Consider the following 25,568-nt stretch of genomic DNA (forward strand, 5'->3'; position numbering starts at 1 on the left):
ATCGATCCATTGCCTGAAGTTGCGGGCGGCTGTGTCGGTGTTGGTGGGGTCAGTTGGTGGGTCACGGGCAAGGGTAGTGATTAGCTGCTCTTCGGTGACCTTGTTCCAGCTGAAGTGCAGGATTCGTGGTAGGTGGTTGTGCGTGGTGTGTTTCTTGAAGGAGAAGTGGATGCAGCGGTGGTCAGTCCAATGGAGTTCAGTGGTGTGACTGAAGGTGACCTGGTTGCTGGTGGAGAAGATGGGGTCGAGCGTGTGTCCGGCGGAGTGGGGGGGTGTCGTGACGGGCTGTTTGAGTCTGAGGTTGGTGAGGTTGTCGATCAGGGTGGTGGAGTTGCTGTTGTTGGCGTTCTCGAGGTGGAAGTTCATGTCTCCAAGGAGGATGTAGTCTGTCGAGGCAAGGGAGTGTGTGCTGACGACGTCGGTGAAGAAGTCTCTGAATTGTGGTTGGGGTCTGCGGGGTCTGTAGACGAGGGTTCCTCTGAGGGCGGTGTTGTGATCAATCTGGAAGTGCAGGTGTTCGACTGTGCTGAGGGTGTCTTCGGTGCTGGTTGAGATTCTGAGGGTATTCCTGTGGAGGATGGTGATTCCTCCTCCAGGTTTGTTGGTGCGGTCCCTGCGGGTGATTTTATAGCTGTCCGGGATGGTTATGGCAATGTCGGGCAATGAGGAGAGGTTCATCCAGGTCTCCGTCAAGAAGGCGACGTCCGGGGAGGATGAGTACAGAAGGTCCCAGAGTTCGATGTTGTGCTTGTGGACTGAGCGGGTGTTGAGTAGTATGCATCTGAGATGGTTGTGACCTGCCCTGGTAGGAGGGGCAGGATGTGCGGGTGTTCGTTGGCTGGTGAAGCTGCAGTTTCGGCAGGTGAAGGGTCCGTGGGTGAGCTTCGGGGAGGCCTGGAAGCAGGTGGCTGGTTGGCCGGCGTTGAGTGCGTGGAGGAGGTTTGCGCCGTAGCGGCGCCAGGTGTCGTGGCGTTAGTGGGGGCTAGGGGGTCTGGCACTGGGCATGGTCCAGGCGCTGACGGGCACAGACCGGCTTGCCTTAGGCGCGCCAGCGGCGCGGCGGCACAGCGGCCGCCATTAAGAAGGGGAGGTGGGAGGGAGGAGCAGCTGGGAGGTGGGTATGTGGGCGAATGGGTGAGCGAGGGTGCGGGGCGCAGGGGATGCAGCAACAGGAAGGCGAGCATGAGGAAGAGGTGGGAAAGGCAAGAGGGCGGGAATGAGCTGGGAAAGAAAGGCATAGAAAGGAATGAGAACAGTTGAAAAGTGGCAGTAAAATAATTGACAGAGAACAACAGAGAAGAATAGCAGAACAGTTGAAAAGAAGGCAGAAAAATAATTAACAGAGGACGAGAGGGGAGATGTCCAGAGAGAAGTCCTGGCGGCTCAAACTCGCAGCAGCAGCGGGGCGGGATGCATGGCACAGTTAGGTCGAGCGACCTGCCTGAGAACAGGGTCAAGGGTCGCTCCCTTGAACAAACCTAGTAAAGAGAGTAGTTTACCAGTCAAATGCCATTCAGCAACAGTTCAAAATAGGATTGTCTTGAAGCCTTGATCCTATCATGCTTGTATTTTGCAAACATTTTTCCATATTAGGAGTTTTTTATTTGCATGCCTTCAGAATGTAAAGGCAGCTGTCAAGTGCCTAACCTATGCAGATGATTTGGTACTATTTAACAAAACATCTATTGCCTCACAGGGACTAATAATTAGGGCTGATGTATCTAATCTGTGACATTTTCTACATATTTCTAACAAAACCAAAAAAGGATGGCAAATGTAGGCAACATTCGACATATTAGATGGTTCTCAGGAAGACTTACATTAAGAAAATAGATATATTTGCATAGGTGTCAAATTTGGTAGTATAATGAATTAAGCAGATATATGCACAGTTCATACAAATCTTACACATTTTTAATGCTAGTTTTGAAAGGCAAGTATTGAAACGTGTGCATGCTAACAAAGTGTGGAAAATAAATACCTACTTTTAAGGTGACAGTACAGAATGTGAAACTATTGTTTAATCAACATGGATGTCACAGAATATAATCTGACTTGCAAGTTTGTTATGCGGGGAATGATTCTATGAACAGTAGAAGTAAAGTTGTAAAATAGCAAGTTGTTCAAAGTGGATTTAAACTGACCTCTAGAGAAGTAGTTAAAGAAATACAGACAAGGACAATATTTAGTTATATGATTGTTGGATTTAAAGTGACTCTATTAATAGAGATGTTTTCATAGATTGGCATTATAAAGAGTTTTACCTTTGAGGAGAATTGACAACATGATATCAATGACAACTGTACCTTACAACTCCATTTCAACTATCAAATATTTGTTTTATTCTCTAATTTAAGGCTAAAGAACTGAAGCAGACCCAGATTGTAAGTGTTGTATGTGGGTTTTCCTATTTGATTTTAAGTGTTTGACATTTTGGATTCTGATGCACTCATCTGTGATTTTTAATAACTATTTTCATACTTCTTGAAAGAGAAAATGTAGCCTGGTGCATATAGTAAAATACATTTATAAAATTGAAGAACACACATTTTAACATAAATGTAACACTTCTCTGTTAATTTATACTTAGGCCTATGAAATAAAAAACTGTTCCACAATCAGAACAAATCAACCAGTGAACCAGCAAGAAATTGTTACAGCTCACAATTGCTTCAGGAAGCTGACTGTTCCACCTGCAGCCAACATACTAAAAATGGTAAGCTGATCATTTGGTGTCAAGTAGTTGTATACTAGGGTTCAGTTAGTCAATTTTAATCTAGGTGATTCATTGTAATCAATTACTGCTCACTAAAAATGCCAGTTTCTTTTATTGAAAAGTATTTTCACATACACTTGCAAGTGATAATACTCAACCGAGTGCAAATTTGTTTAAAGTAATCTTAACCAAGTTGACTGTGTTTATACCTGAACGACACATTTTAAGAATAAAAAGCAGTGCTTCAATTGTGACTGTACAGGACCCATTAACTTCTAGTTCCCCAATGATTTATCCAAATAGCTGACAAAAGATCTTTGAACCAACAAAGTGCAGATTGATCAGGGTGGATTTTGCAGCTCCATCAGTTTTCCAGTAATGCATGCAGATGTGCCTACCTGTGGCAATTGCTGCCCCTCTTGTGGCCGCTGAAACACAAAGGTTTTCTAAGACTGGTTGTTCCATCATTGAAAAGGTTGAGGAATAGTCTATAGCCTCCTGCATCTAATCCACAAGAGTTTGAAAGTATTTTAGAGGAGACTGAAAATATAGGTGTCATAGCATTAGCCTTAATTGAAAAAGTATCTGTTGCATAGGCTCTCTTAACAGTCCCTTCTACTCCCTTATCCACTGAGCCAGTAGGCAGGGCATCCTCTGAACAGACTGTGCCTTGTGAAGACATCCCTGCAAGTAGATTGTCAACTTTAACAGACGCCAGGAATTCTATGAAATGTTCCAGAGGATACATTTCCAGAACGTTTGTTTAACGACTTCTCTCCCCTCATGTGTCATGATGCAGTGGACAGCACCGTGCAGAGACAGACCCCGGCTCCAACTGCTGGTATTGGGAGAATCCTCCTTTTGAGCAGCAAACTGGGCAAAACCCAATTTATCTTTCAAGTGCTCTCAGAGTTCAGAAAGCTCAGAGTCCTGCACAAAGAACCCTTTTACTTCCTCATCATCAGGGCCTCCCATAGTCTCAATATTTGCTTCCAGTCTCAGGGTTTGGGCTGGAGGTGGCCCCTCACAAGCCCAAAAAGCAGCATAAATATCTGCTTCGCTCACTTGCTGTGGTGTTTCCAGCGTGGGAACTCCTTTGGAGAGGCCTGTAGTTCTTCTGGCATCCCCTAGCAAGCTGCTCACTCCAGGCTATGTGTCTTCCATCTTGCTAGCTACAGCAAGCAGTAGAGACTTCCACTTTACCCTGGTTGCTACAGCAGCAAGATACTGCGGATCACACAATCTCATGAGAACTGCATCTTTAAACACTGCGTAGCACAAGTAAATATAATACACAATCTTAATTTTAAGTGAGAAAAATGTATCCCTGTGGACTTGTGGGTAGGGCGGACCGGAATAACAGGCAGGGAGGCCGAATATAGTGAGCAATGTCTCTGCTTTAATCAACAGCTGCACAGATATACAACGTCAGAATGGGGGAAGGGACGGTTGACTTGGCTGGTGACCCGGGTCGGCGTGGTGGAGCCGAGGTTGATTCTTGCTTCTCCTTTTTCTCCTACGGTCTCCTCGGAATGGTACTGGAGCTCCACGGAGGCTTGAAAAAGGGAGAGAAGCGAAAGGGCTTTTAATCCGAGCGACACCGTCAGAATCCTTCCACCGACACCTGTGAGTGAGGGTTTACGAAGGAGGGTAGTGAGGGCGGGACGGAAAGGGGCGATGGAAGAGGTAAGTAAGAGAGGGGAGGGGATAGAGGTGCAAGGTGTTGGGTAGTGATCGGAATTTATACAGTGCTCGTGAAAAGGGGAATAAGTATACAGTGTCTTAGTGCGCGTGTCTCCTATGCTATGTACAGTTCTATATTTACAAGAGGGCCACGGAGAAAGGTGACGTGTACTCACGTGCCCCGCCGCAACTCTCATCCGAGTTGCGGCCGCTCTCCAGCCTCCTCCTGAGGATGCCACCAGTCTTCCGTCCAGACGTCCTCGTCCTCTTCCTTGCTTCGGACCAGCCGGGTTATGCCGCTCTCAGTCGGGGGTTCGTCGCTCTCCGTTGTCTCCTGCCACGAGTCGGTTGCTCCGAACGCCTCTCCATCGTTCTCGGGGCCTTTTCTACCTTCCGGGTTGTTGTCTGGCGGGTCCCTTCCGGGGTCAGGGCCGGGTGCTTCCGGGTCGATCGAGGTCGTCCAGTTTCTGCGTCCGGGATGACGGGCGAGTGTTTCCGGTTCACCCAGTCCAGGAGGCGGTACCTGCAGGGAACGAGAAAGAGAGGGTGTCCTGTGTGACCGGGACGTTAATCGACCGGGCGCGGGGGACAGGATCCCCGCGCCCGGACATCGCGGTAACGGGGTACTTGTAGCCTCCTTTTCACATCCCCTTTCCCTAGCTGTCTTTCTAGTAGGGGGGCTGGGGAATGGATACCGGGACAGATAATCAGCGTTGCCCTGTTGTAGTCCTTTCCTGTGTACGGTTTTAAATCTAAAGGGCTGTAGGGATAGAAACCACCGAAGGACTCGGTCATTGTGACCCCTATTACGGGCCATCCATTCTAGAGGGGCATGATCGGTGTATAATATAAATTCACGCCCCTCCAGATAGTACCTAAGGCTTTCCACTGCCCATTTAATGGCTAGGGCCTCTTTCTCTATCACTGCATAATTGACTTCTCGAGGAAAAAGTTTCCTGCTAAGGTATAGTATTGGTCGTTTGATCCCTGTCGAGTCCTTTTGGGAAAGAACAGCCCCTAAACCCTGATCAGAGGCATCAGTCTGCAGGATGAAGGTCTGGGTATAGTCCGGGCTGACTAACACCGGTTCCGAGAGTAGGGACTGTTTCAGTCGTTCAAAGGCGTGGACCACCAGGTTTGAGGGATGTCTGAGTAGGTCTTCAGTTTTCGTGGATTTCTTCAACAAGTCAGTTAAAGGGGCCGTGGTTTGGGAGAAATTCGGGATAAACCTCCTATAGTACCCTAATAAACCCAGAAAGGCACGAAGGTCCTTCCGGGTTTGGGGAAAGGGGATGGCCTGAATGGCTTTGATCTTATTGTTCTGGGGCCGTATGAGCCCTTCCCCCAACAGGTATCCAAGGTATTTCACGCTCTGGGCAGCTAGGGTGGTCTTGGAGGGGTTGATGGTAAAGCCACTGTTTCCCAGAGAGGCTACCACAGAACGTAAGTGGTGTAAGTGCTGCTCCCAACTGTCGCTATAAATGACGATGTCATCTAGGTACGCCCCGGCATACCTTAGGTGGGGTTGGAGTACCAAGTTCATGGCTCTTTGAAAGGTAGCCGGGGCACCGTGAAGCCCAAAAGGCATCACCCTAAACTGAAACAACCCCTCAGGGGTGGAAAAGGCGGTCTTGGGTTTATCCGTTTCTTTGAGGGGGATTTGCCAGTAACCCTTACAAAGGTCCAGGGTGCTTATATACTTGGCTTTACCTATGCGTTCCACCATTTCGTCTACGCGGGGTAAGGGATAGGTGTCGAAGGCCGATATTTTGTTCACTTCTCTAAAATCTATACAGAATCTGGTGGAGCCATCCGGCTTGGGTACTAGCACTATGGGGGAATTCCAGCTGCTATTGGAGGGTTCTATGATGCCCATTTTCAGCATTTGATTTGTCTCCTCTTTGATGATGGCTCTTCGAGCTTCCGGGATGCGGTAGGGCCGTTGTCTCACGGTTTTTCCTGGTTCCGTGTGGATGGCATGTTCGACCACGGTGGAGTGTCCTGGAAGGGAGGAAAAGACCGTTTGCACCGAGGACAGGGTCCGCCTGAGATCCTGTTTGTTAGATTCGGGGAGGTCAGGGTCAATGCACACTTCAAAGGGAGGGGGTATTGTATTAGACAGGACAGGACGGGGTCCCTCCCACTTCTTCAAGAGGTTCACGTGATATATCTGCGTGACACCTCGGGTGGGTTCCGTTTCCACTTCATAGGTAACAGGAGTCACGGCTCTTAGTACAGAAAAGGGACCCTGCCACTGTCCTAGTAACTTGTGGTCGGAAGAAGGCAATAGTAACAGCACTAGATCGCCAGGGCTAAACTTCCGGACTTTGGTTCCTTTGTCGTACTGGTGTTTTTGGGTGTCTTGAGCGGCTACCAGGTTTTGCCTCACAATGACCCTTATCTGTTCCAAGTGTGTCTTTAGGTTGTCGACGTACTCAGGTAAGGGTCGGGTTCTGTCGGGCTCGGCTTCCCACGCTTCCTTAGCCATATCTAAGAGTGTCCGTGGGGCTCTTCCATACAATAATTCGTAGGGGGAGTATCCTGTGCTGCTTTGAGGCTTACACCTAATGGCAAACAGTGCCAGGGGAAGCATCTCCTCCCATCTTTTACTTTCGAGGCCCAAAAGCTTTTTAAGGGTTGTCTTAAGGGTGGCATTGTATCGCTCTACTAGCCCATCAGTCTGAGGGTGGTAGGCAGCTGTTCGTATTTGTTTGATGCCTAGCTGGGAGCAGACTTGGCGCATCAGGGAAGACACAAAGGGGGTCCCCTGGTCAGTCAATATCTTGCGTGGAAAACCAACCCTCGAAAAAATGGATAGGAGAGCTTTGGCAATGTTTTGAGTGGTGGGGTGGCGTAAGGGTACCGCTTCCGGGAAGCGGGTGGCATAGTCCACCAGTACGAGAGCATATCTACATCCGGACCTCGAGGGAAGCAATGGGCCTATAATGTCCATGCCCACTCTTGTGAAAGGGACATCAATGATGGGGAGGGGTTGGAGAGGAACCTTGGGGGGCCGATACCGACTATTCCGTTGGCAGACCGGGCACTCCCGGCAATACTGTTTGATCTGTCCGTGTACCCCTGGCCAGTAAAACTTATCTAGGATGGTATGACCGGTTTTTTCATCACTGAAATGCCCTCCCAGCAAATGGCTGTGTGCTAGGAACAGTACTTTCTCACGAAATAACCCAGGGATAACCAGCTGGGGAGGCTGTTGGGGTCCTCCCTTTCTGTAGAGGAGTCCGTTTTTCCGGAAGAAATAAGGACCTACATGTAGGGGATCTTCAGCATCCAGCGCACGCGCCCATGCTTCTTGCAACACCGGGTCTTCTTGTTGCGTGGCGCGGAATTCCCTGTCGGTTTCCCATGGGTGGATATCAACTTGGGCAGGAAAGGCCATAGCGAAGTCCTTCCTTTCGTTCCTCTTCTGTCTTTTGGTCTTGGATAGTTTGACCGCTGGACGCCCCGGAGGGGAGTCACGGGAGAACGGAGCTTCGGCCCACCATTTCCTCAGAGATTCGGTGGTGTCTTGAAGGAGAGGGGGTAGACCACTATAATCACTTCCCAATATCGCTTGTTCTGGGAGGTTAGGTATAAGGCCCACCGTCAACAGACTACCCATGTCTGTGGGGTTTTGGACATGGACCTGTGTGGTCGGATAGTGCTTGGTGTCGCCATGGACACATTTAATAGCCACGGTACCGGTCACTGGACCGACCGGGTGAGGTAGTTCTTGGGGTCTTAGAACGCTTTGTCTGCAGCCGGTGTCGGCCAGGGCCATCATTCTGTGTCCTTCAATCCGCACTGGGCATCGGAACGGAGGAGGGGTGGTGTCGGCGGTGAGACATACATAGTTTTTAGCCATCCCTATGTCCATGGGCTCCTCCTTTTGAGGACAAACGCGAGCAATATGTCCGTACCCACCACAATGAAAACATTGGGGTCCAGGTGGATGGGGGCGAGGCAAGACAGGATAAGGCATGAGGGCAACAGGGTCGGGTTTCCTGACCACCTGAGGGGGTCGTGTGATCCGGGGTTGGCTCCCCGGAGGGTTGCGGGAATGGTGTTCCTCCTTGGGTCGCTGGGACTCCTGGGCTCTGCTGTAGGCGCTTGCTATTTCCACCGCACTGTCGAGCGTTAGCCGTGAATGTTGGCGTACCCACTTCTGGGTGGCAGGATATAAGGAAGCCAGGAATTGCTCCAAGTATATTTTGGCTAGAATGTCTTCCTTAGTGGCTGTAGCCGACTTCAACCACCGATTGGCCAGATCTTGAATACGGAAAGCCAGAGCCCTAGGAGTTTCTTGGGGTCCTTCCTTTGCTTGACGGAGCCGGACCCTATATGTCTCGTCGTCTATCCCTAATCGTTCCAGGATGCAGGTCTTGATGTCGGCGTATGGTGTTTGTCCCTGGATATTAGCCTGCTGGTAGGCGGCCTGTAGTTCTCCGGTCAATAGGGGACCTAAGTAGTGGCCCCACCGGTTTTCGGGCCAGGCAGCTGCCTGGGCTAGGCGCTCAAAGTTCGTGAAGAAGTAGTCGGGATCCTCTCCAGGTACATACTTCTGTACCACGACTGAGGGCAGGGAGGTGACGGGTCTTTGTTGCCCCATGACAGTGGTGAGTTTCTCGAGGGCTTGGTCCTGCGCGGTACCCTGGCCTTTCAGCACGTCATGCAGCTGCCCCCTATCGTCTTCCGCTGTCTTGAGGAATCTCTCCATCATCTTCCCCAGTTGCTCCTGGCATTCTGCCAATTGTTTGACTGCGGCCTCCATGCCTCCGGACGATCCCACTTCTGACACCACTTGTGGACTTGTGGGTAGGGCGGACCGGAATAACAGGCAGGGAGGCCGAATATAGTGAGCAATGTCTCTGCTTTAATCAACAGCTGCACAGATATACAACGTCAGAATGGGGGAAGGGACGGTTGACTTGGCTGGTGACCCGGGTCGGCGTGGTGGAGCCGAGGTTGATTCTTGCTTCTCCTTTTTCTCCTACGGTCTCCTCGGAATGGTACTGGAGCTCCACGGAGGCTTGAAAAAGGGAGAGAAGCGAAAGGGCTTTTAATCCGAGCGACACCGTCAGAATCCTTCCACCGACACCTGTGAGTGAGGGTTTACGAAGGAGGGTAGTGAGGGCGGGACGGAAAGGGGCGATGGAAGAGGTAAGTAAGAGAGGGGAGGGGATAGAGGTGCAAGGTGTTGGGTAGTGATCGGAATTTATACAGTGCTCGTGAAAAGGGGAATAAGTATACAGTGTCTTAGTGCGCGTGTCTCCTATGCTATGTACAGTTCTATATTTACAAGAGGGCCACGGAGAAAGGTGACGTGTACTCCCGTGCCCCGCCGCAACTCTCATCCGAGTTGCGGCCGCTCTCCAGCCTCCTCCTGAGGATGCCACCAGTCTTCCGTCCAGACGTCCTCGTCCTCTTCCTTGCTTCGGACCAGCCGGGTTATGCCGCTCTCAGTCGGGGGTTCGTCGCTCTCCGTTGTCTCCTGCCACGAGTCGGTTGCTCCGAACGCCTCTCCATCGTTCTCGGGGCCTTTTCTACCTTCCGGGTTGTTGTCTGGCGGGTCCCTTCCGGGGTCAGGGCCGGGTGCTTCCGGGTCGATCGAGGTCGTCCAGTTTCTGCGTCCGGGATGACGGGCGAGTGTTTCCGGTTCACCCAGTCCAGGAGGCGGTACCTGCAGGGAACGAGAAAGAGAGGGTGTCCTGTGTGACCGGGACGTTAATCGACCGGGCGCGGGGGACAGGATCCCCGCGCCCGGACATCGCGGTAACGGGGTACTTGTAGCCTCCTTTTCACAATCCCCTTGTAATGGGCTTTGCTAAGTTAACGTTGCAGGTAACCCATATATATATAATATGATTTAATGGGTGAGACATTATTTTATTTTATTTTTTTCTTTTTTGGTCAATGTTCCTGAACATGACTTTGATGTGTACAAACCTAAACAAATCATTCAGGCAGAGTTTTGCTCAGCAAGATGGAAGAAGACCGAACACTAGAGGAATAGACGCTGCTATAGATGGTCTCAGAAGGAGATTAAAAATATTAAAAAGAAACAAAATAACAATACAAATAAATAAACCTCACCTGAATGCCTGGAAGGTAAACTTACTGTTTATTCAGACATAAAAGAACAGGAATCACATACAGGAAGTTCCTTATTTTAGTGCTTCTGGGTAATAAGAGCCATTAATTTGGGCTAAGTAAAAAATGTCTGTGGCGATGTCTTGTGCCCCTAGCCTTAGACTCCAAGGACTACATCTTCCTTGGCAACCCAAAGTTTCACATCGACAACCCAAATGACAAAAATACTGCACACCTCCTCGACAGTATGATCAGCCTCGGGTTGACCCAGATTACTCACGACCCTACACACACCGCATGACAGACTCTGGACCCAATTTTCACCTTCAGCAACTGCATCAAATTCAGCCATGTCACAGAACTCACATGGACCGATCACTCCATCATCCACTTCAGCATCTGCAGCCCCTGCACTACAACCCCCAAAATGACCAACACCTCCCACCGGAGGTGGAGCAAAATCTCAGGGTGAACACCTCTAACCCTGCTACTGCCACCAACCTTCAACAGGGAGTGAGACTGTAGCTGATCCTCCCCTACGGTGAACGAGCGTTGCCCCACTGCTTTTAAGCAATGCCAAGTAGAAACATAAAATTATAATAACTTAGAGTTATTATTGTTTTATGCTTCATATCCTGCTGCTTTGTGGGTGGGTGGGCGGAGCTGATCTGCTCTCGCAGCAGGGGAGGAGTGGTTTGACCACTCTTAAGTGTGCAATGATTGTTTGGTCAGCCCTCTCGGACTTTCCAAACCAGTCATGCGTACTTTCCTCATTCTCCATGCAGGCTGCATTACAACCTGCATGGAGAACATGCCCACCCCTCCTGCCCCTGGCTAAGCGCTGTGTTAGAGGCACTCAGAGCAATCACAACGCTGCATTGCAGCATTGTATTTGGCTTAGGGGAGGGAGCCTGGCTGCCTGCTTCCTGTTCCTGGAGTTGGAGGCAGGAGAGCAGGAGCAGAGACGTGGGACCCGGCCTCAAGTAAATTATATTCTTTTTATTCCCCCTGCAAGACCTTCCTTTACACCTTTCCCGTGACCCCACACCCGCCCTGACACCCGTGAGCCATGCCGGCTGCCATTAGAGTGAAAATATTCAATGCCTGGGTCACCAATTGGTGGATGTCCGCCCAGAATTTCTGAACCTATGTACATTCCCACAGTACATGTATAAATGTGCCTCCCTGGCCACATCGCCTCCTACACTCCCAATTGTCTGTTCTACCCATCTTAGCCAGGGTTGACCTCGTAACATACACTCTATGAAGGATCTTAATGTGCACCAATAGCAATCGAGCAGAGATCGCCACCTCTTTCGGAGAGGCCAATGCCTCCTGTCTCTCATCCTCGTCCAACTCCGAAATGTCCACCTCCCAGCCCCGCCGAAGCGTCATGAGGGAGTCTGGGGCATTATTGACCAGTTTTTTATACGTTAGAGACACCGCTTTTGTTTACAAGTATCTGTCGAGGAGTCTATCCTCCAAAGGAGAAGCCTCTGGGAGAGATTCCCCCTTTGGTATCTGCGACGTCAGTGCGTGTCTCATCTGTAGATTTCGAACTTGTTCTGTGTCCGCCATTTCATTTTCCTGTTGGAGAGTATCAAATGGTATGACTCGCCCCCCTTTCCATAGGTCGCCTATTTTAGAGATCCCTATCATATCCCATTTATCGAATCCCTTTGTGTTCTTCAGGGTGCCCAGCTGTTTGATGTCCCACAAGGTAGTGGCCTGTGTGAGTTTTGTCCCCCAACCCATGCTGCAAGTGGCAGCATGCCACACTTTCACTGAGTGTCCAGTCGGTCCTGCTAGGCAAAATTTGGTGGGTTTTGAATAAAGGCCCATATTAAAATTGCCACCAGGTAGTAGCCATTTATCCATCCTATATCCCAGGTCATCCCAATGGCGGTATATACAATGATTGGTCGCCACTAAGTGGGCCGCCAAGTAGTATTTTTTATGTCAGGGAGCCCGATTCCCCTGTCATACCAACGTCTCACTCGTTTTGAGAAGGAAATGCGGGGGTGTCCATCCCAAAGCAGTTCTCTCTGAATTTTTTCCACTTCTTTACTGCATCAGGACCGGGTTTGGAAAGTTTTGGAGGGAATATAAAAAGCGTGGTAGTGACAACATTTTATACAATGCTACTCAACCCAACAATGACAGTGGAAGACTCTTCTAGTGTGCCACGTCATTCTTCAGTCATTGTAGTGGGGGGAGTAGATTATACTTGTAACTAGCACTGGGATCTGCAGTGATGTTGACCCCAAGGTATCGAAAACCGTCTTTCGCTTCCTGAATGGGGCAGTCTCTGGGTAGGGATGGAGACCCACCATGAAGGACATATAATAGGGATTTGTTCCAATTAATAGTGTATCCAGAATATTTGCAGAAATTCGTGAATATATTGAGAACTCTGTGGATTGATGCTTTAGGAGCTGCAAGGTATAGCAGAAAATAATCCACGTAAAGAGAGATACGATCCTCCCAACCTTCTGTCCATTTCAGCCCCCAAGTGATGGGATCTCTACGGATCCATGGCACCAGAGGTTCCAGAGACAACGCAAAGAGCAAGGGGGGCAGTGGGCACCCCTGTCTAGTCCCATGTCTGAGTTTAAAGACTGTCGATTTTTTATTATTAACTACCACCTGTGCCAGTGGTTCTGAGTATAATAGACTTACCCATTTAATAAACTCTGAATCATCATTGACAACAAGCTCAATATGAAATTACAGATCAAACCCATCTCTGCTGTCTACTTCCACACTCTGCGCATGCTACATAAGATTTTTCAAGTGACTACTCCTACACACAAGATGCACTGTGACACAGGCCCTCATTACCAGCCGACTGGACTACAGCAATGCCTTCTATGTAGGAATCAGTGCACACCTCCTACAGGGACTTCAGACCACACAGTACACCGAAATCAGACTCATCCTTGGCCTTCCCTGATGAAAACACATCACAGCACACCTTAGGCAATTCCACTGTCTCCCCATATAGAAGGGATGCCAATTCAAGCTGCTGACCCACGCACACAATGCTCTACACAACTAAGGACCTGCATACAATAACCACCACCTGAACTCCCACCAACTGTCGAGAAGACTACGCTCCACCTCCCTTTCACTTGCCCATACTCTTCGCATCTACTGAAGCAAAAGTGGAGGACGCTCCTTCTCCAACAGTGCAGCAAAGACCTGGAACAGCCTCCCCATGCACCTCCGGACCATCACCTCATTTCCAGAATTCCAAATGGCTCTCAAGACCTGGCTGTTCACATAAGCTTCTGGGACCTGCAAGCGTCTGGATACCATATTGGGTGATTAGATGCGCTCTATGAATCCTGATTGATTGATTGAAGGGAATTCTAAGTCAAATTGTTTTGTAAATCAGGACTCATGGCTCCTCCTGATGCTATCCTTTTATTTAATGTCTTTTTGGTAAAATCTGTCTTCTTATGTTCACAAACATCAAATTCATGTTCAGGAATATCGAATAAAAAAGGTAAAATCAAATAGTATTTCATCTACTTTTAATTATGTAGTAAACCAAGAGAAAAGACCTTAGAAAGGGTGATGGGAAATGGACAAAATACAGTGCATGGCAACACCAAAGAGAATCGTATTACTGTATAAGTATCAGTACGATTATGAAACACCATTCTTTGCTGCACCGCAGATGAGTAGGTGAATGTCCACTGCAATTCCAAAACAGACAGCAAGAGTACCAATGACTCTTGCTCCCCCTTGGTACTGTTATTAAATATTAAGAAGTGAGGGTTCTGGTACTGTATATGCATTACATCCAACCATAGACACTGTAGGATCAGGTATGGGGAAATTATCTTACTTTTTAGAGTCAATGCTAAAAAGACATCAACTCTGGTAATAAATATTACTAAGTTCTCTTGAGCAAAACCTCACCCAACTACTTCACCTTTGACCTCGCTCTTCATGTAAACTCAGATGAATTTAACTGTGCTGGTCTCCTTACAGATGCAGAACTCTTTAGAGCTTCTTTTGTTTGATCCGAACACTACAATGGCACAGATAGTCTTACCTGCAGATTGAGTAGGTGTTTCAAATGCACCAACCTTATACCTCAAAGGCTGAAAAGGAGGTTTGCGGGAGACACTAAGGAAATATTGTCTCAAGGTGGACTAACCCTATGTTATTGTGTAACAAGGTTAAAACCAGGAAGGTTGACTTAAGGAGTTACATGAACATGCTGTAAACAGGTCCCTGGCATGTTTTTGCATAATCTGAGGCCGTGGCTTCATCAGGACAATAGTCCCCAATGCCTACCCACTGGATATCTGCCTAGGAGTCTGTGTGTGCATTTACTGCATGTGCCTGTGAAGGGTGTGCACAGATTATTTCACCCATCATGGTACAGCTGATAGTCAATCAATTTTGCATAGCACAGCTACTCACCCGGGAGGGTCTCAAGGCCCTACTGTCTTGGGATTCACGAGTGTATTGGACCCTTGTAAGGGTTTTGCTTCCTACCGGAAGGGACCTTACCCAGCCCTGCTCCGCAAAACTCACTAAGAGGTTATAGGATGTGAAAAGCGAATGGCGTACCTACTCTACATACATTATACTCTAGCTTCTTTGACCTATTAAAAAATACAAGGAATTGTACTTACTCCAGCAGGCAATGTTGGGTGCTTTCTGTACTCCTCTGTAGATATGTAAATTGACACGGCCCTGAAATTGTGTTGACAAGACCTTCAGGTATTTAATCCTGGTTACTAATAATGATTTACCCTTTAATTACTCATCAAGCAATGGGATGATGGTCTTGCAGCTCGTTCACAAGAATTTGCAGATAATTGTAGCTGCAGCCACAGCCTTCCATCATTTCGAGTATCAAATGGTAAGTGTGTGTGTTTTTATTACTATTTGTCTTGACAAATTGCACCTGCAATTGCAATTGATTTACCACCTTACACTTAGTGGGGCTTATTTATGAGAGGCTTGTGCTGCCGTAGAGTCACATCTATGAGGTGACGCAAAAGCCACTTTACATGGCCTCATAGATATGGAGTAAGATAAAGTAGCTCAAGTCACTGCCTTGCCCTGCTCTGCATCATTGAGCCGTTCCACCATATTTCATAAATACAGTGCATTCCTGCCTTTTCACATTGGCTTAGGAGAGCGCATTAAGAAGACATGCAGCACCGCCCTATGCCAATCCCTCATAAATGAGGCCCATAGTAATTACAGTGCTTTGCAGGAAAATTATGCATCCCCCCTCTGGAGAGAGCTGTGAATATTATCTAATAATTATATTCATTCCTCCATGGGTTTATAGTTAACCCCTAGGTCCCTGCAAAAATCTAGGCACAAATCTAGTTTTAAATGCGAACAGGAGTGCACCCACTGAAAGACAATGTGATGAATTTGCTCACCAGGGCCTAGATTTATGGGCTTTTGGTGCAGGGCAGTACAGCAAGACACCTTGCTGTGCTGTGATGCCCTGCGTCAAGAGGAAAAGGCAGGAATGCACTGTATCTATGCAATACGGTGCATTCCTGTCCTTTCCCACTGCGTTGGTGCCAGTTTGGCTGCATAGCACCAACATAGGCACCCTTGCACCATGGCGCAAGAGTGTCTGAGTTGTAGGCACAATTGTATTTGTGCAGGAAGTGGCACCTTCCTGCACAAAAACAATCCTGGGAAGCTTTTACTTCTTTCTATGTGTGCTGCCGAAAGCAGCACACACAGAAAGAGGAAAAACGAGGAGAAATACAAATATTTCTCCTCGTTGCACCTACCCTGGGAGGCATACGGTTTAGGGCGCTTCCCCAGGTTTACAGGTTCTTGTAAGTCTTGGGATGCATCAAAATCTGTGGGTGTTGTGTGGAAACACCCACCGCAACATCCTTGGACTGCTCCAGAGTAAGGCAATGCATCAATTTGCGCTGCCTTGGCTTACTCCTTTTTATGAGGCCATTCAAAGCCATGCAAAGTCTGTAAATATGTCCTCAAGTCTTTGCCAAGTAAAACATGTCAAATATCCAGTGCCCTTACAGCGTAAAAAGCACGTTTTTGGACCACAATAGGGAAGGTAATTTGCAAGTCATACCCCCCTTGTACATTTTGAAATTCAGAACCTCGTGAAAATTACCTTACTCAGGAAATACGCATGTGTTTACAAGATGAGAAATCTGGACCCTTGAATGCACCCATATTGGAAACGGAGCCTTTGCCTGCTAAGGTTTTTATACCCAGAATATGAAAAAACCCACATAGCGTCAGACAGAATATTTACTTTGTCGCGTCCACAAAACACAATGGGGCATATTTACAAGCCCCTTGCGTCATTTTTGCGCCGCAGTTGCGTCACTTTTTGTGACGCAGCAGCAGCGTAAAAATGCGGCCCATTTACAATGTGACGCATGTAGGGAGATGCGTCACGTTGTATAGCCCTGCGTCACATTATACCTGTGTCAGGTATAATGCATGCAGGGTGGGTGTTCCCACGCAAAAAAGCCTTGTAGAAGTGACGCAGTGAAATCTACAATCTACACTTCTAGGATGTCACTGCGTCAAATTCTTACGCCTGCTTAAAGCAGGTGTAAGCAGTGATGCAGCACAATAAGGATAGGCCTCCCCCTGCATTGCTGGAGTTGCATCGTGCTTGCGACACGACTCCAGCAATGCGTGCCTTTTGCGTCAACAGATACGTCAGAATTTGACGCATCTGTCAATTCTTGTGCCATGGTGCGCCGTATTGTAAATACGGCGCATCCATAGTGGCGCAAGGGTTTCTCATGGTGGCGCAGGGAAAGTGACGCATCTTTACAGATGCGTCACTTTCTTGTAAATCTGCCCCAATGTGCATCCCACACTTGTTAGTTCCAGGTGGGGGTAAATGCCCATACCCAGGGGACAAGAGATGTGGCAGAAGGAGTGCCATGTAATAAGACACATCCTGCGGAAAATCGAAGTAGGTGCAACCCGGTGACAGACCTTTGATTGTATGATTCACCGACCACAGGTAAGGTCCTGCAGCTAGCACCTGAAGGGCACAGCCACTGCAGGAATTAAATGACGCAGGGGAAGGTCACAGGGTCTGATCATAGAAAAGGCCGTGTGACAAACCCCTATTCCACAAAGCTGAGGTCGTGAACAGCAGGGGGTGGTGGCTGATGGCTGATGGCAGAGGGCTGGGCAGAGGGCTTGGCCACAGCCCTGACCCTGCGACCAGCACATGCTGTCCATGGCCAGTGTGAGTGGAGCAGGCTGGCCACTCTGTGTAGGTTGGATGTAGGGCTTGGCTGCAAGTCAGGCCATGCACAGCCAGGGTTTGAAATGAAGTAGTTTGTTAAATTTACTGAAAAAAACTGTGAATAGCTGAGTTAAGGTGCCGACTCAAACGAGCCAAATCAAAGAAAGGTGCTAGTTACTGTCACTAATATACACGCCAAGCACTATGACTTGCGGCGAGGGCCTTGCTAAAATACCAATTTGCAAACAGCCCGGAAACAAAGGGAAAAACAGGAAAGAGAAGATGGCAAGTGAAACAAGTAATGTCCTCTTGTGTAGGTTTGCCAGAAATGTGCTTATGCCTAAAGATGGGAAATGCAAATTTGGCATTTTGCGCTATATTTAAGCACAAAATTAATCTTCGCCTCAGTTTTTGGAATGAGGATGCATTAGAGCAAATGGACCTCAAATGCCAGCTGCTCAGGTTCTGTTTTAAAAAAAAAATATTTTTATTAAGTAGTTATCCAGCACCTGGCTGTACATTGAACACATATAATACCATACTTTTACAATATTGCCATCTCTACACCCCATCCCTTGTTGCGTACAGTATAATTCATATCATACCGAGCTGTCTTGGCGCAATACATTTGTAACCAAATATTTCCATCTCATAGTCCCCTTGACTCGTGGCTCCCCCCCACTAATTCACAGGGCTCTATATTGCGCCCATTTCCCCCAGATTTTGTCCCTTTTTTTGGGCATCCCCTTCCTTGGAACACCACCTTCTCAGCACTGCAGCACAAGTCCATATCTTCTTTCCATTTTGCGACACTTGGCGGCTGGACAGCCCCCCCCTTCCCTTGTTTAGACACAATGTCCACTGTCATGAGCTATGTCTTCTCATGTCTTCTCATGTTTTGGTCATTTCTCTTCCCCCGACACACAGGTAGTATGCCATTTGGCTTTGCTAGGCACCTCCCCCCCCATTACTTCCGACATAATTCGAACTACTTTCTTCCAGAAGTGTTGTATCCTTGGACATGCCCACGGAATATGGAAGAAGGTGCCTATTTTTCCACAACCACGTGTACATTGGTCAGTGTCGCTACATCCTATCCGGTGTAGGAATACTCTGGAAGCATACGATCTGGGGAGCGCGCGTAGCTGTAACAATCTGAACGGCGCCCTAATCGCCACCTCCCTTGGGCTCTGTATCTCCTCTGTCCAGTCAGGGTCGGGAGAATTGTAATTTTTTTTTTTTATTTACCAATGAAACACATTTTTTGGGCATGGGGTCTATGAGTAATCTGTCTCCCAGTGGAGTATATTCTGGTATTTGCTCCCTCTCTGGGACCTGTCTAAGCTGTAAGTATCAGAGGAATTCTTTGTTGGACATTTGATATTCCTCTTTCAGGTCCGCAACGCTCATCATTTTACGCTCCCTTCATATATCGCCCAAATAATCAATCCCAAATACTTGCCATTGTAGAAGCCATTTAGGTGCCCCACCTCCCTCAGATGTTCGGAGTGCCAGAGTGGCGTTCACCCTGTCGCTTTATCTTTCCACCCCAAGAATGTGTTGGCTTCCCTCCACACCTGTAGTGTCGTTTGAGTAGATGTAGGTAGTTCAGCGCTCAATATCCGGTGATACAGCACCGAGAGGTGTCCTCCCTCCCCCATATAGTGATGGTCGGCTCTGTACGCTGATTTCTCTCTCCCCGCAAATACCCACTCATTAATGGTCATGAGTTGCGCTGGCCAGTAATATTTTTTAATATCTGAAATTGCCAGTCCTCCCTCATAGATGCTGCACTGTAGCTTTGGTAAGGCTATCCTAGCCTGTCCGCTGTCCCACAATAGCAGCCTGAGCTCAGGGTCAATCTGTTTAAAGAAACTAGGGGATATCTTACATGGAGTATTTTGCAGCGCATACAGGAATCTGGGCAGTGACATCATTTTTAATAGGGCTGCGTGTCCCATCCATGTCAGTGGCAGCTTTCTCCAGTGTTGCACGTCCCTGCGCAGTCTCTCCAATTGGGGGTGCAGGTTATCCTCAATGAATTTATTTTCTCCCTTTGATATTATAATGCTCAGACTTTTAAATGTGTATCGAATTGCTAGGGAGCTTGCACTACTCTGCAAGTGTCCTGCCGCTCACCTCTATTCAGGCTTCAGGCCCGATGCTAATTGGCCTCGCCGTTGATCAATTGTGCCGATTTTACTCTGAGGTCAGAGGGCCTTCCGCCTTATCAGCCCTGGTCGCGTCCCACGAGGGAAACAGTCATTAAGTCACATGCGTTACAACGCATGCGATTACAACGTGGTCGTTACAACGATCGCGTTGTTACAGCGCAGTACATTACAACGCAAGTTGTTACATCGACTTGCTGTAGGGGGAGCGCTAACCTAAGGAATAGTATAATTTCCTATTCCAACACCTTTCCTACTGTTGCGCACACTGGAGTTTGAATAGTAAATTATACTATTCCTGAGTCCATTGCGCCCCCTACAGCAAGTCGATGTAACGACTTGCGCTGTAATGTACTGTGATGTAACAACCCGGTCGGTGCTATATTCGGCCCACATAGTCCGATCAACCACTCTCGGAGCCAACAAGCCCACAGCAATTATTCTCAGCCCAGTCCTCTTGGCAGTGTGCTGCTCACTTTGGCATTCCAGGGCTCGCGCGAGGGGAGAGGTGCTCTGTCTATCTGCATCCCCGTCTGCCGAGTCCCATGCTCCCTCACTGCTACTCAAGCCGGGGGTCAGCAGACTCCTGCAGGCCCAACTCCGCACTGCCTCCACGGCAGGTCTGATGCTGTCTTCCTGGGCAGGACTTGCCCTTCAAGCACTGCGGCGGTCGTGGAGGTTTCTTTCACGTCATTTTCTCGGATCTGTGTAGGGATTAATGGGGAGAATAGGGTCGGTTCGATGGAGCCGCTCGATCAAGCAGCCACTCCTCTCCGTGGCAAGCTTCCCCCCAGGTTCTGTTGTTCTTGTGTGTTTGCAGTACAGTTTTACAGTGAAATATGCGATCCCCCCAATTTTCTTTCATGCAAATGCCACACAGTTATGCAAAGTGGCATAATTGCATAATTTCATGCAATATGTGTAGTGCGAAAATCCTGAAATCATGTTGGCATAATTTAAATTTTGCTTAATCATAGTGTTGTGTGCATTGATTACCATCACTGATGAAGTTCAGTGGTTTGACGTGTTATAGCCAGAACCTGTACTCAATTTTTAACTGTTTCGGTGAGTATAGGATATATTTCCGATCACACTTGGTAGGTACAGTTAGGTCAGCATTTCCACAGAAAATACATTGTTTGGTTTACTGATAACCTTGGCCCTGTTCGACGAACCCCCATGAAACTTTTCAAAAAGGAGCTACTTTTTAACTAGTTTGTGATAAGAAAGTTTTGGGGTGATGTGTCAAGTTAGGGGAGAAAAGGGAAGATCCCAAAATGCAGCATCCCCTGCATTTTCCATAGGTTTGTTTAGGAGCACTACCGCAAAAACTGCTCAACGGAATTACACAAAAATGTCAGGAAGCTAGATCTTGGTCCACAGATGGTGCTTTTTGTGATTTGGTGTAAATCCATTCAGTAGTTTTGAGAAATTAAGTTTAAAAAATATTTGAATGGTTGGGTCCGCGAGAGTCTCTTGAGAGTCTTGCGTGAACAGCAATTTGAAAATAGAGCATTCTGAGTGGCCCAGGGGGCTTATTTTCCTTTAGGGCAATTTACTCCTACAGGAGTCAGACTCCCGTGGGAGCAAGTGCTCTAACTGGCTGCCAGCAACATCAGAAAAACTTTGCTGGCAGTCATTACAGGGCTCAGGAATTTAGTCCCCTGTCCTGAACATTAAAAAAAAAAAGATATAAGGTAGCAGTGTAGGGACAGCCTGTCCCTCTAGGCCCAGACCCAGAAGGACCGCCCCACCCTCCCGATACCAAAATTGAAAAAAACCCAGCAGTTTTTGCCATGATCCCACATTATCAAAACAAAAGATAGCAGCCTGGGGCTCATACCCCGGGCCATTTTTGGTCTCATCCCCCAGGGGTCCAATTTATTATTTTAGAGGAGGGGGCATGTGGTCCCTCTCCCCGAGCCGCATTTGTCCATTGCGACCCCATCCCCAGTGGCCCTCAGAATATAGTAAGGGGAGGGGGCCAGCTGCCCTCCCTGGATCCTTTAATGGCCCCAGGAAGCCCATCCCCCAGGGCTGACTCACCTACTCTGTCCCATGGAGCCCACCCCTGGGACACAGTGGGTTCCCTGCCTGCACCTGCACAGGCAGGTGTTTGCTCCCACCTGGCGGGAGCATTTTTTAATCTCCTGCCAAACGGGAGCAAACACAAAGTCTAATTCTAGCAGACAGAAGCTTTAAAAATGCTCCCACCAGCAGGGAGCAGATTTAGGACTTATTTCCCTGCCCGCACTGATGGGAGAGACAGATCGATACATTGCTCCCACCGGAGGGAACAGCATTAATATCTGCTAGCTGTGGTTGGGTGCAATGCGGGCTCCTGCACCATGTAGGAAGCCTGTTGGGGCCACAGGGCCCTGGGGCTCCCCAGCGCCCTCCAACATATGTTTGGTGGGTGCTCTGGGTGGGCACCAGGGCGACCACCTTTAATTGATGCAGGACCTAGGGGATAGGGTCCTTGGGGCCGAGAACAGCTCAGGAACGGGGACTGTGCATCCCCTCCACTCCCCTTTGAAATAAGGTGCAGAGCTGGGAGATGGGGTCTGCAGGGTTGTATAAGCTCGGGAGATGGGGGACATGCGACCGCCTTCCATTTTAATATATACATATATCGAGCCCTGGAGATCAGGTCTGAGAAGGCTTGAGGAGGAGAGCCACAAGTCCCCCGTTCCCTTTAAAGAAAACCCAGGGCTCAGCTGGATTTGGTCCCCGGGGTATAATAAGGCTTTAGGGGAGGGGCTACTCATCCTCCTCCCTTTATTTATTACTCTGCCATAGGGGATAAGGTCCCCCTGGCCTAGTAAGGCTCGTGGAAGGGGCGGAAGCCACCTCCCCCTTTTTATTAAATTTGGCCCTGGAGATTGAGGTCCCCTGGGCCCTAAAAAGGCTGAGGGAGAGGGGCTGCACGCCCCCTCCCATTTTAATTGGCTTTGCCCCCAGGGAATGGAGTCCCCTAGATCTAGTAAGGCTCTGGGAGGAGTGCTGTTCCCTCTCCCCTTTTAAACAAAAAATGGAACTGGTGTATAGGATTCCAGGGGTCTATGAAGGCTCAGGAGTGGGTCCCCTCCCCTTTTTAATATGTTTGCCACCAGAGGATAGTGTCCCCGGGGCCAATTAAGGCTCAGGGAGGGATTCCCTCCGGGCCCGCTCCTTAAATTTGGGCCCAAGGGGTGGGGCCGGAAGAGGCTTGGGGAGGTGGGCAGGCTGCCCCCCTCCTATTTTCTATTGTATTTGGCCCCAGGAGGATGGGGTCATGCCACACCGTGAATGAGCAAACGCCATGTTTGGAGTCGGGTGGGCTGTCTCTGGGTAGCTGCCTGTAGGGAGTTGGACGCAGGTCCTGGCTGCAAGCCAGGCCCTGCTGCGAATCCCACGCTGCATGAGATGGAAGGCCGTGCACAGTGTGCGGTTGGTTGCCTGTGGGGGTTTGCTGCAGGCTAGACCACATGGCCAGCCTCCCTGTGACACACAACCAAAGGCTGTGTAATGCAGGGGGTGGTCTTTACGTATGGCAAATAAATATTACTTTATGTGAAAAAAAACTAGAAATTCACTGAAAATACCAAAGGTTAAAGTAACATTATACTTATGTGTTACACCAAAAACTTAGAAATTCACTAAAAAAAACAAGTTCAAACTAACATTATAGTTAGGTGAGTATGTCAAGCAACATTAACATTCTGAACAAAAAAACACAGAAATGTATCAGTTATAGCTAGGAGAGCTTACTATAATGTGCGCCACCGCAATGCACAGCTTATGACCCCACATATTACATCACTCATGACATGTTCTATGACATTATTTACATCACTGATGACATTGCAAAATTATGATTTGTTTTATGAAACCCTAACGCCCAGGGTGGGCCAGGGCTCAGGGGTGTGACCCATGGTTTTCTTTTTGAGGAGGCAGAGTAAAATATTATGGGAGGGTGTGCACTACCCCCTTCCTGAGCCTAGTGAAGCCCCAGAGACGAAATGTAAATATATGGTGATACGTTTATATATATTTATATTTATCACTGACAAAACCAAAGGTTAAATTAGCATAATCAATCAATCAGCATTTGTATAATGCAGCACTCTTACCCCTAGCGGTATCTTGACACTGAGGTGGCTATGTATACATTGAAAAGCCAGGTCTAGAGTTTCTTTCTGAAGTGCACCAGGGAGGGTGCTGTTCGGGGGAGGAGTGGTAGGTCTTGGCGGCGATGTAGGAGATGGAGTGCCCCCACTGCGGCTGCAACGTATGCAGGGGGAGTGTGCGTGGGCAAGTGAGGGGAGAGCAGGTGTCTTGTGAGAAGATGGAAGCTCAGTCGACGGTTGATGTAGGACGGTCATTGATCATCTAGGGCTTTGTAGATGTGCACGAGGATCTTGAACTACCATCTCTTCTGAATAGGGATCCAGTGGAGGTTTCTGAGGTGGGGGTGATGTGGGTCCATTTGTTGAGCTCCAGGATGAGTCTGACTGCAGCGTTCTCTATGGTCTGAAGAGCTGGGGGGAGATGCCGGCATAGAGAGCATTTTGGTTAGGTAGAAATGACTGTTGAAAAAAACACTGAAATTCACCACTTCTAGTTAGACTTTATAGTTCAGCACTGTAAATAGTACAAAATAAAGCAAAAGGACAGAAATCCAAGTAACTATTTCGAAATAACGTATCCCATCTTTTTTATACTTCTCTCCAACGATGGCATGCTAGAATAAGAGATGGTTCACAACTTAGTTTACGGTAAGTCCTTTGTTTGTAATTCCATTTATTAAACAAGCTCGCTTGTGGTCAAAACAGTCAACAATGACAAAAGCTGACATGTTTTGTTCCTTTCACTACTTCAGGGCTGCGATTGAATACACCCAATTAATATATTTAAAACCAAGTTATATGCAGATTAGAACCATCACAAGAGATTTTAGCAATAAACCTCGTAAAAGCATAAATATGTGCTTAACCTTTTTCCATTGATCTGGTATCTTGCATTAAACATTTCCACACCGGGCCATCATAACAAACAACCGAACAACCTAAGTATATCTGACCACTGGTTGCCCATCATGTGCCATGTAGTGACAAGATTTTCATGAATAATACCTTTTAATTCACAGACATGCCTCTTTACCCCTATGTACAAAGTAGTGAGCGCATCCTTCTCATGCTTCTAAAATCAAATTTTGCCTTTTTCAGACAAAACCATATATTTATGTGACAGACTGGAATCCGAGTTACTTCGTTGTTAAAAACAAATGAGCTATACATATCAGGCGTTGCGTTTGCACTCTTATATGTACTAAGGGCAGCATACTTATAATAAAGCATCCTTATAACCCATCAATTATTTGAATACAATCCTTCAATACCACAATAAGTCTCATAAAAGCATCCAAGGCATCTGCTCTTTACATTCTTCACAGTGCCCCCAATGGTAAGGAGAAAACCAAGACATTATAAAGTGAAATTAGCATTTTATCCTAATGGCATCACAATATAAGATCCATGTATTAATTAAAAAAAAGGGAACAACGACAATCTGAACAAAAATAGAAATTCAGGATTGGTGAAAACCAATGTCACATATGCAAACCAACAAATGTGACGGTCTCAAACAAGCCAATTGGGACTCCTAATAAATAGATGAATTAAATATA

At 47.8% G+C, this 25,568-nt stretch overlaps 1 protein-coding gene across 1 annotated transcript in view; it reads left to right on the forward strand.

Moving 5' to 3' along the window:
- The first annotated feature begins 1,130 nt into the window (after positions 1-1,130).
- Positions 1,131-25,568, forward strand: part of LOC146816603 (cysteine-rich venom protein-like) — a 138,931-nt gene continuing 114,493 nt past the window's right edge. The window contains exons 1-4 of the mRNA XM_085609533.1: positions 1,131-1,202; positions 2,358-2,384; positions 2,591-2,716; positions 15,281-15,371. Coding sequence (XP_085465659.1) covers positions 1,131-1,202; positions 2,358-2,384; positions 2,591-2,716; positions 15,281-15,371 — 316 coding nt within the window. The remainder of the gene's footprint in view (positions 1,203-2,357; positions 2,385-2,590; positions 2,717-15,280; positions 15,372-25,568) is intronic.

The sequence above is a fragment of the Triturus cristatus genome, chromosome 6, assembly GCF_964204655.1.
Source record: "Triturus cristatus chromosome 6, aTriCri1.1, whole genome shotgun sequence".
Classification (NCBI taxonomy): domain Eukaryota; kingdom Metazoa; phylum Chordata; class Amphibia; order Caudata; family Salamandridae; genus Triturus; species Triturus cristatus.